Below are 16,420 nucleotides of genomic sequence, written 5' to 3'. Positions count from 1 at the left end.
GTGAATGTGTGCCACATTCTTTAGTCATAAGAAAAGAATCCTTTACAACGTAAATGAGCTTGTAATAAGTATCACAATGTACTGGCCTGACATCAGAAGTTCTATTTTCAACATAGGAATTCACTAGCTGACTTAGAAAGCAGCTAGTTAGATCCATTTTGCACAGGGATCCTCTATCCCTATCCCCAACAAAATACAGATTTCCAAAAAACCTGGATAGTTTTGTATTTTTTAACCTTTGTATTTCCACAAAGTTAATAGGCAGACTTTTATTAAATGAAATGATATATGTAAGACGGTGTTGGAATCTGTAATATCTTAATCATTATCAATGCGAATTTTTATCTTTTAGTAATTTTTCTAATAAAATGTTACTTTACATTTTTTCTGTAATGGTAAAGAAGTTACTACCACAACAATTCATTTAAATAACAATTATCTATTGTTTACAGAAGGAAGGGCTTAAAACTTAAAAGCAAAAAGGTGGAATTACCCAGTAAAATGTATCCAGATCGATGTTTATGCGCCTTTGAAGTTATATGTAAGCAAAAAAGGAAAAGGGGAGGTAGCAAAGTAATAAAAAATAACTTATACCTGTTAAAGGTAAAAAAAAGTGTAGCTTTCCTAAAAATAAAGAAACTCAGAAGAAAAACTGCCTTTTAAATTTACCCACTAAGAACAGCATGTCACAATACTAAATGAAATACCACAATATATTCAATTAATTATCATCCGAGCAAGCATCCTACTCACCCATCCAATAGACTTTCCTCAGGGTTCCTCTGCAGTGAAGGCACTGTGCTGTGCAAGACCAAAAAGTACCTGCTGCTTGATTACTGCTCTTGAGTAACTTTGAAGTTTGTCTTGTGACAAGAACTCAACAGATATTTATGGGCTAGAGAAGTACTTAAACAGCATTGCATGAGAACCAAAAAAGTCTTCCAGGAGTTCAGAGAGTCACTGTTGGCCCTGACAGGAAGCTGGAATTTGGATAGGGCTTAAACAAAGAAAAGAACTTTGACAGGCAAGATGACAGATGAAGGACTTGCCAGGTGGAGGGTTTAGCATCTGTAAAGGTGCAAAGAAGGAAGCTTTAGGTGTCGTGTGAAAGTAGGTCTAGCTGGATCAATGCCAGAAATGAAGTTGTGCACATGAGAGATGGTAAATAAACAAGAATTGTTTGTTCATGTAAAAAAAAAGTAAACGTTTTTAACCAATACTTTTCTATCATACACATCTTATTGGTTTCACATCTGCATAATACATGTGACCTGGAGCATAAGGTAAATGTCATCCAAATTAAATTCATGCCCATGGACTTTCTGTGACCTTAGCAAGAAGTCTGGGGGCATTGGATGGGCAAACTTCAGATAGAAGTGTGAGGAGGACTGAGGGAGTGGCTTGTAAAAAAAAGAGACAAAATGCATAAACTCCCATTCATTCAAGAAAATCTTTGTGTGCCTAAACAGTGGTATTGTGCTAAGTGATCACCACTTAAATCACAGACACAGGCCCTAAGATCCCAACTGGGAAAATTAGGTTTGAGGGAAGCGCTTTTACTACTTTATCGAAGCAGCTAGGTCCGGAATCAAGTTTTAGGGCAAAGTCCCAGGTCTAAGGTATCTTATCTTTTGGGGGCATAAGCCTTCATTCTGGAGAATCATTGTGTCTTATGAGGTATGATACGGTGCGTGGTATGAATGTAAACACTACAACAAGAAGGGGAAAAATGGAAAGTCATGGTAGTAGCATAATTTAATTCCTGACTCGGAGAAACAGAGAATGTGTTTAGGGAACCATAAGAATGACCATTGAAGGCTCATGTCTCTGCTTTCTGCACTGCAGGCACTATGTACTTGGCCTAGACACAAAGTCATGAAATTTTCCCTTTAAAGGTCTAGACAGTAAATATTTTTGGCTTGTGAACCATAGGGTCTCTGCCTTTGTAGCATGAAAGCAGGACAAATTAATGAGCATGGCTATATTTCAACAAAACTGTATGTATAGACACCAAAACTACATTTTATGTAATTTTCATGTGTCACAAAATATTATTCTTATTGTGATTTTTCCAACCATTTGAAAAATCATAGAAATTATCCTTAGCCCATAAAAAAAGGCTTTGAGTCAGAGTTTGCTGGCCCCTGACTTAATATAGAGGATGGGTAACAGGGCAGAGGAAAGGAGAAAACCTGGATCACTCTTCTGCAGATAATTCCTAATTTGGGATGAACATACTTTGAGTCCACAAACACTATTCAAGTGTATGCCCAACATGCTATATATGACCAAGTGCAACTTCCAGAGGCCAGGGCTGATGGTTCACCTGAGCTTCAAAAAGGGACTAGGGAAACCATGAGAACCACAGCACAGTGATTTAGAAAAACTCCAGAGTAAGATCTTAAGAATTTGTATTCTATTAACTAATTTACATCTAATGAGCAGATACAAATATTTGCTGGATTAACCTGCCCACTCAATGCCATTCATGATGTCAGTGATATCTGCTCTTTATCTACTACTCTTTTTTTTGGTTCCTTAGAATATTAAAATTGCTAATTATTATTATTATCACTGAACCCTTTCTATATACCAGGTACATTGCTAATATACTAACATAAATTTTCATTTAATCCTCACATCAGTCTTCTGAGGTGGGTATCGTTTATTTTTCCATTTTAGAGTTGGGGACACTGAGGCTCACATGGGTCCTTAACTTTATTTTTTCTTCAGGAGTCTTCCAGATCCTCTTTCCTTATATTCCACACTTCCGTCCAAAGCAAATTCATTCACCCCAGTTGCCATTTATATGCTATGATTGCTTATGGTATTATCAATATTAATAAAACAAATGCATAAATATCAGCTAATTATTCAGTGATTTTTTTTTTCACAGTGGATTTGCAATTAGTGATATTTCAGGAGTTTTACATGTCTTCTTTTTGCTTTTCTGGGTTTAAAAATTTGAAAACTGTATGTAAAATAATAAATCACAGATTTTCAACCAGTGTGGTGCAGGAATTTTTAAAACATGCAATAATTGACTATTTAGTCATGGGCATTGACCTCTTTTCCCTTAGGTTGTCGAATAAAAAAAAAAAAAATGACAACAGCCAATGCCCTGAATATATAGGTCATATACTACAATTGCATCTTATTGGTCATGTTGCAGAAAAAGAATGCTTCTGGTAGGTTAATTCTTGGAACCAGAAATCCTCATATACAAGTATAGGAGCCCAATTAAAAAAATGTCATTTTTGAGCAAAAGGTTAGGTAATTTACTATTATCATTATTCTTTTTGTAAATAAATCAAAATAATACCCCCCTTTTTTTGCAGACTGGCAAAACATATAATTTTTGGTGTGCTGCAGAATTTTAGTAATTAATTTATGTGTGCCATGAGATGAAGAAGGTTGAAAATCACTGCAGTAAATCAACAAAAAATATCTCAATATAAAACCACTCTGCATGAAATGAGAGCGCACTGAAATTGGTCATCTGCTGTAAAAATAATCAGAGAAGTTTCTTATTACATTTGAGTGAACCAAAATATTTTATAACACCCATTCTGAAATTGACCTCATGTTAAAAATTATCTTTGCACAGTTAAGAATAATTACCACCACATATAATTATATGAGTACTTATTGTATTGTGCTTTAAAGGCACATAATTATTGTTAGTGTCCTTTCCTCATCCAAATCCTAAAATACAAATTAATTATAAAAATTAATTCCACTCAAGATATTTTTCCTGCCAAAGCAACCTAAAAGTATATCTACATATTAGCCAAACTCAAAATTTATAGGTTAGAACAAGAAAAAGGACAAAAATAGAGCAGCTGGTGTATGTTTGAAAATACTAATCCTTATTAGGGCATCTCTCAGAAGATGAGTTACTATAGCCACATTGAATCTCTATTAACAGTAGTGAATTCCTAAGCCAGACAGCACCAGTAAATAAAGGAACCCATGCTTACATTCATTTGATGGTTTTGCAGACTTGCGAATCATTTTTGGCACCATGATTTTGTGTCCAGGAAAACAAAGAACATGAAACATTACGTTCCTCAGAATGTTTTCTTGTGCTATTAAACGAATCAAATAAATGAGGCACAGAGAAGGAATTTAGACTTCAGCAAGGTAGTTTTCAGTTTCTGAAAATTCTGGAAGGGCACGGAGATTTTTTGCTTTGATTTAATCAGCAGAGCCAAGAACACTTTTCCTAGAGTATTCAGAGACCACCCTAGATTTCCAACCTACCGCTTACTTTTGTAAAGGAGAAGAGAAGGCAGAGTTTTTTCACAAAGCATCACTGGACTCAAAATACAGAGAATGTTTTGGTAAACTGAATTGCTTGTCAGGAGAAAAAAATAAGTCCTAGGGAAAATGTAAGACACTCATTTTCCAAGGTAAAGAAAGTACGAAGTCCAAGCTGATTTATTTTATGATTTGCTGTGCCTATATGACTTTTGGGAGGAAAATGAGAATAAAAGATTAGCAGAGGAAATTTAATATCTTGAAAATGTTCTTGGCATGAATATTGTCCAATGTGCATTTTAAAACAATTTCAATGTGCATTGAAATCAGCTGATTCAAGCACTATCCCTTTGGGTGAGTGTTGCAGTATAGTTTTATCAGTGTGCAGTATTCTTTCCTTGACAGTGGAATGAGGGCAATTTTGTTAGTTTCTCCCTATGATTTTTATCTTGAGAAGTTAGTGATATGCTCTGGAAGTTCATTAACTCTTTTTAAGCGAGTGTGAGGTGAAGTAGCCACAAATCTCCCAAAACTTCTTGGAATACTTATATTTTTGCCTATATTATAATCTTCTTGGTGGCTAACGAACTCCATGTAGTTTTGAACTCTATTATGGACTTTCTGAAATGTCTCATTCATGTGACTATAATGAAAGAAGTGTTTAATTTAATTGAGATAAATTGCCAAGGCAAAAAAAAAAAAAGTCCTTTAGACTCATATTCTGAGAATAAGAAAGAGATCTGCTCATTGCCATGAGAAGAGGTAATATCAATAGGTCTGAGAGAGACATAGAGAGCAGGAGACAGCTGTCGGGGATTGGGCATTGAGGGCCTGGGTTGGGGCGGGTAATTGAACAAAAAAGAAAAAAAAACAAACCCACAAAATCATGGACGCTGTCAACAGCTTGGTGATTGCCAGGGCATATACTCATTGATTTTAGAGAGAAGATGGGAGACAGAGAGAAAAAAAAACACAGATGTGAAAGAGAAACATTGATTGGTTGCCTCTCATGCGTGTCCCAACTGGGATGGAACCCGCAACCCAGGCAGGTGCCCCGACTGGAAATTAAATCCACAGCCCTTTGGTGTATGGGACCATGCTCCAACCAACCGAGCCACCGAACCAGGGCTTTTCCCACTTCTTTTGGTAACATACATAAATGGCATGGGGACTTTATGTTTGGCATTTTGCTTTATATTTTCTCATTTAGTTCTTTGGTTCCTGTTTATTTCAGTTGTGAATGATTTCCTTCCACCAGGTATGATAATACTAATTCTGAAATACCCACTGTGGCTGGTATAGTACTGGAGATACCGTTATTCAATAATTTAGGATAAAATAAATCAAGCAGTAGCCAGTATAAAAGCTGATCATTTACATTTACAGATGTTTTCATTTTTTTGTTGCTAAACCTCATATGAGGATATTTTTTCCATTGATTCTTAGAGTGGAAGAAGGGGGGGGGGCGGAGAGAAAGAAACATTGATGGCTGAGTGACACATCGATTGGCTGCATCCTACAAGCACCCCAACGGGGTGGGGGGGGATGAATCTTTGAACCTGCAACCCAGGTTCGTGCCCTCCACTGGGAATTGAACCTGAGACCGTTCGGTGTGCAGGCCAATGTTTTGACCACTGAGCAACGCCAGCCGGGGTTATATACATGTTTTCTTCATAAAAGCTAAAAGTCCTCGTCAGAAATCATAGTCTCACATAAATAGTGCTTATATGGTCTATTCTGAGATGACCTGTCTCTTGTATTGAGAAAGGATATCCAATTAAAATTAAAGAAATCTTTCAAGTGATTTTAGGATTGATTTGCCATATCCCAGGGGAATAAGCACATATTTTCAACATTTAATCAATGTGTTGTTCCCTGTGTCCTGGGAAGTCCTTCCTGGTTTAGTTTTTAATGCTCACCTCTTCAAGGAAGCCTCTCAAGACTGCGTGAGAGTGGATCACACTCTTCTTTGGTTCACTCTGTACCACTTTGATGCTTAGATAATTGCCCTTTTTGAACTGAAATATTTCCTTATCATGTGCCTTATTATACTGTGATATCTTTGAGGGCAGGGATAATATCTAATTCAACCTTTTTAGTGCTCCTAGCTCTTAGCCAAGTGCCTGGCATGGTGCCTATGGTGTACTAACAACATAGTTGTGCAGTAATGTTTTTTGAAGCTTATTTTAAACTCCCCCTTTTGGCCCAGTGGTTAAGAGCATGGGCTCTGGCATCAGGAATCCTGGGTTTTAATTCTGGCCCAATCCCTTGCAATGGGACCTTGGGCAAGTTACCTAATCCCTCTATGCCTCAGTTTCTTCAACTTCCAAATAGGAATAATAATAATGGTCCTTCATACATTTGTTGTGACTAATAACGAAGTGAAATTGTAAGTACACACACAGGCATGTATATAACTTAAGAGTGCATGGAGAAAGCTCTTGAAATGTAAACTTATTATTAGTTTTATTCAGTTAGATTCAATTTATTCATGTATACTTACCATTCTTACCATTCTATGATACTTATCATAATTGCCTTACACTTGTAGGTAATTACAAGGGTGTATTTAGGGATGACTCATCACAGATTTGTATACCCTTCTCAATAATGCCCTCATTTACAAGTGAGAAGGAGATTACCACTGTAGGAATATCATATAGTCAGTCTGTGAGTGAGGGACCAAATCCTCACAGTACATCAGGGTGGCCCTTAAACCTGCTTAAGGTACAATCTCCTTCACATTCTAAAGCGTAGCCCTAAGTTTACCCGGAACTTCATCAATTACAATATATTCCTGGATCAGGAGCTCTTTCTTCATTTCCCCTTTCCTTAACTACTGCACTTTTCAATCTAATTCAGCTACTGTTAACTGAACAGGTGTTTAGCCATGTGCTTATTGCTTGAAGGCATTTACCAGAGTAGCAGGAGAGTCACTGTTTGGAAACTTGTCTGTTTATGTCATTCTCTTAGTTAAAAATTATTTTGAAAAAGTGTTCCTACTTTCATTATGAATAAAAAGTGTGGTAAAGGTGATTTTAAAATATTCGTATTATTTATAATTGAAATATTCTATAAGAATATACATAAAATTAAAGAGCCCAGTAAATTGTGTGTGTGTATGTTTGTGTGTGTACTATGCTCTTCAATTTGTTAATTATACTTTAGTTGGTTTTGAACAAAGTCTCAAATATACTCCTCCAAGCAATCCTGTGGCTATAAAACAAAAGCAGAACAACTATGTCTTTTTTTTTTTTAATCTCTTATTCTAAAAAGAGGAGAGAGAATCTGTAACCAAGGGTGACAAGGTGGATCCCAAAGAGGCTCACTATACCAGAAGCCCTTAAGTGAAGTTTTTCTTTTGTATTAAACACTAGAGGCCCGGTGCACGAAATTTGTGCGGGGGCGTGTGTGGGGGGGTCCCCTCAGCCCAACCTGCACTCTCTCCAATCCGGGACTTCTTGGGAGGATGTCTTACTGCTGGTTTAGGCCCGATCCCGGGGATCGGGCCTAAACCAGCAGTCTGACATCCCTCTCACAATCCTGGACTGCTGGCTCGTAATTGCTCACCTGCCTGCCTGCCTGTCACCCCTAACTGCCCCCCCCCTGCTGGCCTGATCACCCCGCACTGCCTCTGCGTGCCAGCCTGATTGCCCCTAGCTGCCCCTCCTTCCGGCCTAGTTGCTCTTAACTTCCCACCGCTGTCGACCAGGTCACCCCCAACTGCCCCCTTGCTGTTGGCCTGGTCGCTCCTAACTGCCCCTCCCTGCTGGTCTGGTTGCCCCCAACAGCCCGCCTGCCAGCCTGGTCACCCCATACAGCCTGCTGTTCAGTCGTTTGGTTGTTCCTCACTAACTTCCCTGCCGGCCTGGTTGTAGGCAGCCATCTTGTGAGGGTGTGAGGGTCAATTTGCATATCACCTCTTTATTGTATAGGATAATTAAACATTTAAATTAAACATGATATGTACATTCTATTCCATAGAATACATACCTTATATTAATATAGAGGATGTGGCAAAATAGGCTTATAGTTGTGAGTACATGAAATGCAGTTTAATCCTTGTATTATTATTTATTGTATTATTTTCCATAAGAACAACTATAAACCTACTTTTGCCCCACCCTGTATGTGTAATGCTGTTTTCCTCCTCTGAATCTTTGCTCAGTTGACACTATTAGAAAACATGTCTCATCTGTGCTCTTGGAGGGCCTCCTGAAAAGCCTCACCAGTTTGGAATTAATAGTTTTATTTTACAACAAGGGCATTTAAGTCAGCTTGTCTAATGTTTCTTAGAATTGAATAAAAAATGATAGTTTATTTTTCTGGGATGATGGGCCTGGGGAAGACAGAGTTTAGGAAAAAAAAATAAAAGAAAAGATTCTAAGGATTTGTAGCTATTAAAACAGTGGTGTTGTTGAAAGGAAGAGCTGAGTATTCAGATGTGTGGGAATGCTGGCATGTTTACAGTGGTGCATCCAAGAGTAGCTTTCTATGGGACATTTCGATGAGGGAATATTTCTTGGGTGAGGAGGAATCTAAAAGTACAGATCTGATGGTCATTTGTAGAAGCTGAAGCAATAGAAAATAAGATTTCTTAGAATGAGAATTTCTGAATGTCACTGAATCTTCAGTGGACAGAGGAAATAGAATCATTGGCAGAGGAAAAAAATCACTTGTAGAAGATAGAAGAGGGGAAAAACCAGGCCATTCACTGAAATAAAGAACAACGATACCAGAGTTTTGCCACCACTTGTAATTTACTTTAGAAGCATCAGAACAGGTTATCAAATAAAAGGGAACATTACGATGTAGGAAAAGAAACATAAAATTTTATTATGTGGCGAGTTCACAGGAGGACATGAATCCAACCCATCCATTATATTAGCAAACTCACCTGTACTAATAAAAGCCTATCGTGCAGTGATGCCCTCACGCCATAACAATCCATCACCAGGAGGCTGCATGTGCAGCGAGCATTTGTACATGAGTGAGTGGGGTTGCGTGCAAGTGGAGCCGTGGAGGCGGGTCCCGGTGGGTCCCGGTGGGTCCTGGCGGCTCCAGCTTTGTGCAGCAAGGCCGAGGGTTCCCTGGCGAGGGGTCCCCTGGCTCCGGCCTACCTCTTTGGGGCAATCCATCCAGGAGCCCCACATGGGTGGGCGGGGTCTATCTCTTTGGAGAGATAGATTGCAGAGTTCCCGCACTGTGAGAGGGCACAGGCCAGCCTGGGGAACCTCCCCTCCCAAGTGCACAATTTTGTGCACCAGGCCTCTAGTATAATAATAAAAAAGAAAAGAGTCCTAGAAAGATAAAGTCAAAGTTCACTCACTGAGTTACTTTGGAACAGAACTGTTTTGTTATCTTGGCTTTGTAATCTAATGTCCTTTGTGCTCCCGTATATTGCAACCCAGTCTCCTACGGCAGGCAAAGTATTCCAGGTAAATTACTGGCAATAAAACTTTTGGGAAGGTAGGTATTTGCAATTCAACAATGAACGTAGCTGGAATAAGATTTAAATTCATAAAGCAAAAGGGCTGAGTGTTTCCATGGCGATCCTTTGAATTTGTTACTTAAAAGCTGTGCCACAGGTATGGCTCCTATCTAAACATATTGCTGTGTTTTATTCTAAGAAAATATAATGGTACTCGATTAGTAACTGATAGAGGGGGAACTGACTACAGAAGAAGAATAAAAAGAGAAAGACTGTGGAAAGTTGGAGGGAGAAGATAAGCCATCTCCTAAACCTTCAGCTTCTCACACAGGAAACATGGTTTCCTAAAATGACCACAGAACATTTCCATTTCATATACGTGATGGAGGATTTGGAAATTTGGTGGTAAAAGGCTCATCCACAGTCCACACTGTAAAGCATCATTACATCAAACCATCTCAACCAAGAAGCACCACCATAAAAAAGAAAGCAAAACAAGGAAGAATGCCTCCTACTCCTAAGGAAGAATCCTGACCCTAAAGAAGATAAATGATTCCCCTTCACAATAAACAGCTCATCTTAGTGGGCTGACACAGAGGCAGGTCTATCACAGAGATGCTAGCTAATCTAGCTTTGTCTAAAACTGTGGTTTTCAGAAAGACAAAACCTCTGTTTAGATAAGTAGGTGTATTATTAGTTCAATTTTTGAATGGCTCAAACTTTCCTATCTCTAATTTATGTGTGAATCTGTCCAGTAGCATGCATAATTTTCAACAAGTACTTTCCAGGATGCTAAGTCAACCATAAAAAGGAGTTCATGAAAGTTTTTTTCATATAAGTAAACTTTGTGGACAACACTTTTGCTGTTAAGGAATAAAAAATGGTACCGATGTTTATAACAGGAGAGACGGGTGCTGAGAATTGAAATCACTTCAATATTTATCTTACCTTTCGTTTTCCATAGTACTGACTGAGCATAGCAATGAATTGTTAGTATGCCTAACCAAATGTTATATAATCTTAGGCAGTTTTTTCTATTTTATAATACAGAAATAACCATCTTCCTGTTTACTGTTTTCCTAAATACCTTGAGGACAGAAAGCTTTTAAGACTTATAAGCAGTAGAAAAACATTTGAAACTCAATTTGTATTAAAACATTATTCTTTGCACAAATCCGCTGACCCATTTTTCTAAAGATAACTGCAGGGTTTTCACTTGTATTGAAAATTTAACAATTACGGTTCAATTTTTATGTTCATACAGTGCCATAAAAACTGTATTTCAAGTTGCACAACTGACCTTCTTTTCTATAAAAATATAGATAGGGCCTAAATTATAAGTAATTGTATTGCGGAACATTTTGAAAAGGAAAATCCTGTTGCTTTTCTTGCATATAAATCAATTTGGATCTTAAACACTTCTTTGCATTTCCTTGCATATTTATAAACATGACCTTAACTTTCCTTTAATTTAAAGAAACATATCTGACCACATGACAGGTTGACAATTATACTTGCTTAGACAACTGTATAGAAAAAAAACAAACAAAACACATACATGTAACAGATTTCCAGAGACAGAAAAAGAAACTTCCTTTGCAAAGAAGAATCACTACACTCTACGAGCCCATCACAATCCACAGCACGAAGATCCATTCTGGTCTCTCCAGCAAGACCTTGAGATGCTTAAGCTGCATTCGCTTCACTCACCTGTTTGGCTTAGTTGGGATGTGCTTCTACTCCGTCGAGACACTATGGCGACCACCTTGGCGCTCAGGCTGGACCTCCGTTTCTTCCCACCTGCTCCTAGGGTCCCCACGGCTGTGTCCGACTGGCTGCCATCATTATGCTCCAGTGTGTACATCTCTCCACTCACACTGGTGCTCTTCGTGATGGCTCTTCCTGAAGTCCCCATCCGTCTGCCTTGCATTTTAGGGGTAAATGAACTATATTTACAAAGTAAAAACATATATGCATCCATAAATTACAGGTCAGCATTATCGAAACTCTAAATCTAATTTATTTTGAAATAATCCAGGCACATTTTTAGGGGCCAAGCCAGTTGAGCAGTAGTCCTACAGGTAGGCATCCTTTAAGATCACATCACTGCCCCCAAATATTTACTAAATGTAGCTTAAAACAGTATAATAGAAGAAGCTATAAACTTTTCAAAAGAGAGTACAAAGAAATGCAACCATAGTATCTATGTTAGATAAGTGCTACTGACCAATTTTGTAAATAGTTGCTACTTATTTTCAGTTAATACTATTTACTATTAACTATTTAAATCAACCCAGCATGTTTTTATACATTGCTGAGGAAAAAAATTTGTTAAAAATGGACACTGAATTTGCCACATGACAAGGTTTAAAAAATGAAAATAGTATCTGTTCTAGTTTTCCTCTGGGATTCCAACGAGCAGAATCTCTTTGCTAGTCGAGGCTTAATGAGTCCAGGAAAGACTGCAAACGAGGCAAAAGACTGCACTTCCCTTTTCCTTCCTTGTCCCCTGATGCTCCATCTCCTCCACACAAACTTCACCTCATTTTTCGATTTTCGCCCCTCAAATCCACATGCTCTAGGCTGAGACTTTCCTTTTTGTTGTTCTTTTCTATCAAACTTTAATTGTCTATGTCCCCAGTCTGTACTAGTTTATTTGAATTATATTACTGTACTTTTCTCCCAGATGAATAAATTATGGTTGAGAATTTCAGGAACCATGGAAGGTCAGTGGGAAAAATAAACAAAAAATCCTCTCTACCTGCCAAAGTTAATGTATGCTTCTGAGTTGGAGAGAGGTAAGGCAGCGAAGTGGGGAGCCAAGGATGTTAGGATACTTTGAACCTTACAGATTAATGTTGCATCTGCAGCGCTTATTCATCTAGCCGGGCCTTTTTGGTTCAATAAAGACCTTGCTTGATATATTTGAAAGGACCCCTCTTAATTTTATGCTATCTCAAAATATTTTCAAACATTGGTTTACACAACCCTTGTCCACCATATCAATTTTTTATTTCCTGACTTGATCTACAAAACACATCATGATATAATGTAACATTTTCACAGAGATACAATTTAATAGGTTGAAATAAATACTAATATGATTAGAAATGATAAAACAAAGTTTTATCTTGGGATCATGTAACATATTTGTGGTCACATATATAATGAGTGTTTAAGTAGAAAGAGAAATTGGTGTGGGCTGAGTTCAGAAAGGTGGGAGGGCAATACTACTGTGAAATGTACAATGTTTTTTAGGTTATAGAGAAGCTTAAAAGTAGAGAAAAATGTCTCCTATAATATTTATATCATGAACATTTATTCAAAACAAGGTAGGAAGATTAAAAAAATTTATATGGATATTTAACCATAGCAGTGAAATGTTCTGCAATGTTGACAAGTAAAAATCCTGAACAACAAAAAAGGGAAATCTCTGTATAGTAAGAGATTACCATTCTTAGGGGTAAGGGGGAGGGAGTTGAATTAAGAAGTTATATTAAAATGATTTTGTGAATAAACAAGATACATTTTTTTTCCTCAAAAAATAAAAAAAAACTTTGTTTAAAAGAATTCTTACATGATCCAAGGCCAGTACAGATGCAATCAAATAAATAATTTGTACACAGAAACATAAAAATATTTTGGGCATAAAAATAAAACATAAAAACATTTTAAATAAAATATTAAGTTAAAAATTTTAGAAGGAAATGATGCTTGACAGTGTATTAAAAATGAGGGTGAACCTCTTCGCAGTGATTTGATAAATTATTATAATTTCATATTATTACACTAGAGGCGCCATGCATGGATTTGTGCACCGGTGGTGTCTCTTGGCCTGGCCTGCGCCCTCTCACAATCTGGGACCCCTCGGGGGATGTTGGACTGCCGGTTTTGGCCCAAACCCCACAGGACAGGCCAAGGGACCCCACTGCATATAAGATCTTTGGTAAATCTCTTCCCTCCCTCCCCCTCTCCTCTTTCCCTCTGAGATTCATCAGTCTGTTCCATGTTTCCATGCTTGTATGTTGAGCAGTGGTTCTCAACTTGTGGGTCGCGACCATCGGAAAACACATATAGCATATCAGATGTTTACATTATGGTTCATAACAGTAGCAAAATTACAGTTATGAAGTAGCAATGAAAATAATTTTATGGTTGGGGGTCACCACAACATGAGGAACTGTATTAAAGGGTCGCAGCATTAGGAAGGTTGAGAACCACTGGTTGAGTGTCTGCCCCCTGATGGTCAGTGCATGTCATAGCTACTGGTGGAACAGTCACTTAGGCTTTTATATATATAGACTAGAGGCCTGGTGCACAAAAATTTGTGCACTGGGTGGGCGGGTCCCTCAGCCCGGCCTGTGCCCTCTCGCAGTCTGGGACCCCTCAGGGGATGACCACCTGCTGGCTTAGGCCCGCTCCCCGGGGGATTGGGCATAAGATGGCAATCAGACATCCCTTTGGCAGCCTGGCAGCCCTCGGGGGATGTCCACTTGCTAGCAGGGAGCAGGCCTAAACTGAAGTCGGACATCCTTAGCGCTGCTGAGGAGGCAGGAAAGGCTCCCACCACCACCGCTGTACTGGCAGCCATCAGCCTGGCTTGTGGCTGAGCAGAGCTCCTCCCATGTGAGAGTGCCCTGTCCACCAGAGGGCAGCTTCTGCATTGAGCGTCTGCCCCTGGTGGTCAGTGTGTGTCATAGTGACCAGTCATTCCCAGTCCTTCTGCTGTTAGGGTCAGTTTGCATATTACCCTTTTATTATAAAGGATAGAGTCCTGGTGCATGGGTGGGGGCTGGCTAGTTTGCCTTGAAGGGTGTCCCGGATCAGGGTGGGGGTCCCGCTTGGGTGCCTGGCCAGCCTGGATGAGGGGCTGATGGCTGTTTGCAGCTGGTCACATCTCCTTCAGGGTGGGTGTCCCCACTGGGGTGCCTGGCCATTCTGGGTGAAGGGCTGAGGGCCGTTTTCAAGCTCCGAACCTCCCCTTTTTTTCTTTTTTCTTTTTTTATTCTGGGATTTATTTACCTTCTATGGCTGTCACTGGAGCTGAGAGCCGGCTTTAGCTCTGAGGCTCGGCTCCAGCTCTGAGACCTCAGCTGCTGAAAACAGGTATCTGGTTTGTTTGGCTTCTATAATTGAAACACTGTTGCAGCTCCAGCTCTGAGGCTGGCTGGCTAAAAGCAGGTTTCTGGGGTTTGTTTAGCTTCTATAATTGCAACATTGTTTCTTAGAGTGCAGCTCAGAGCCCAGCAGTGGCAGGCGGGGAACCTAGGCTTCCTACTTCACTGGAGCAAGCAAGCCTCCTGTTCGCTTCAGCTGCCTGGCTGCCGGCCGCCATCTTGGTTGGCAGTTAATTTGCATATCACCCTGATTAGCCAATGAGAAGGGTAGTGAAGTTATGGTTAATTACCATGTTTGTCTAGATAGGATGGTAGTTTCCAAAGGGTTCATTTCCATGAACTCTGACTAGTGCCAACTACCAGAATGTCAGTCAACCACATACCCCTCTAAAGAATGCCAAGAAGAAGATGCAGAATTCAAGAAGTAACCAAATACTATGGAGAACTTTGACCATAACAATGTTCTTTTCTAAGGCACTTTGATCATACCTCTTCAGAGAATTTTCGAGTCTGGATACTGTCACTTCCTCACTATCATTTTCAGTTGTAATATAACACCTCTTTATATGTGCCTACTCCAGTCATAACTTTATAGATCTATTTTGACCTGCCACTCCCATCAGCTTCGAGTCTCCCTTTCCAAGTTTCTCTCCACACCGTTAGGTCCCACCTAGGATTGAATATCAGTTGCTGCTGTTTTTACTACTGCACCACACTGGACATATCTGCTGAATGGCTCTGGGCAGCCTAGACTTGGCTCGGCTTTGGTTCCAATGAAGGCTGGATGATCTCTCACACTTGTAAGGAATTTTGAAGGAGAGGCTTTCTTGGGTACTTTCTTGAATATATGATAAACAACTGGGTACAAAAACTAATTTACATTCATAAATTACTCTGCACTACTCATTGTACTGTTAGGGCTTCAAAGAAATAGGTACTATTTCCCACAGGAATACCTCAGAGAGGTGCAGGACTCAGTATTAATGATTAAACTTATTCTTCTTTCCAAGGTGGTTGACCAAGCATCAGAGAGGAAGTACAGGGCCTTACTCCTTGGAAAAAGGACAGCCGGGGACATAACCCAGTTTCTTTCATTTGTTGAAAAATTGATAGAATTGAAGTGCTTCAAGTTAATGGCATAAGTATAATTAGTTGCAAAAGTAAATTTTGTTTGATATAAAACTAATTAATTTAATCATTATAATCATTACTTACATTATAATGCTTATTGAGCACTAGCTGTATGTCCAGCAATGTGCCAAATTTTGTAGAAAGTATAATTTGAAAATGTAAACAAGAAAATATAACATGGAATTATAAAATATAAACCAAAAAATAATTACTCTACACATAATAAGAGAGATTTTTGAAAATCTGAAAAATGATCTCAGAGTATGTTCAGTCAGGAAGGCAAGAGTTTTATGATTACAGATGATGGCAAATCAGTCAGACTTCACAGAGAAAGACATGATTCCACCTGAACGCCAGAGGGACTTTTTCACAAATTCTCTCTGGAGCCTGTAGTTTGTCTTATTTATTTCTTATCAATTTGGCTGATGGGCAACACAGGGAAACTATGCCTACTGTTTCCTTTCTGTACTTCCCTGGGGCA

General features: G+C 39.0%; 1 protein-coding gene across 12 annotated transcripts in view; it reads right to left on the bottom strand.

The window, feature by feature from the left end:
• Window positions 1-16,420, bottom strand: part of RIMS1 (regulating synaptic membrane exocytosis 1) — a 409,852-nt gene that overhangs the window by 45,526 nt on the left and 347,906 nt on the right. For 5 of the 12 annotated variants that reach the window (XM_081094491.1, XM_081094492.1, XM_081094489.1 and 2 more), the window contains one exon: window positions 11,402-11,637. The exons of 5 other annotated variants lie outside the window; for them this stretch is intronic. In XM_081094491.1, the coding sequence (XP_080950617.1) occupies window positions 11,402-11,637 (236 nt within the window). The remainder of the gene's footprint in view (window positions 1-11,401; window positions 11,638-16,420) is intronic. 2 more of the 12 variants (XM_081094500.1, XM_081094490.1) reach the window with 1 other exon arrangement.

The sequence above is a fragment of the Myotis nattereri genome (genome assembly GCF_964212035.1).
Source record: "Myotis nattereri genome assembly, chromosome: 6".
Classification (NCBI taxonomy): Eukaryota; Metazoa; Chordata; class Mammalia; order Chiroptera; family Vespertilionidae; genus Myotis; species Myotis nattereri.
This window is presented reverse-complemented; position numbering and strand designations above follow the sequence as displayed.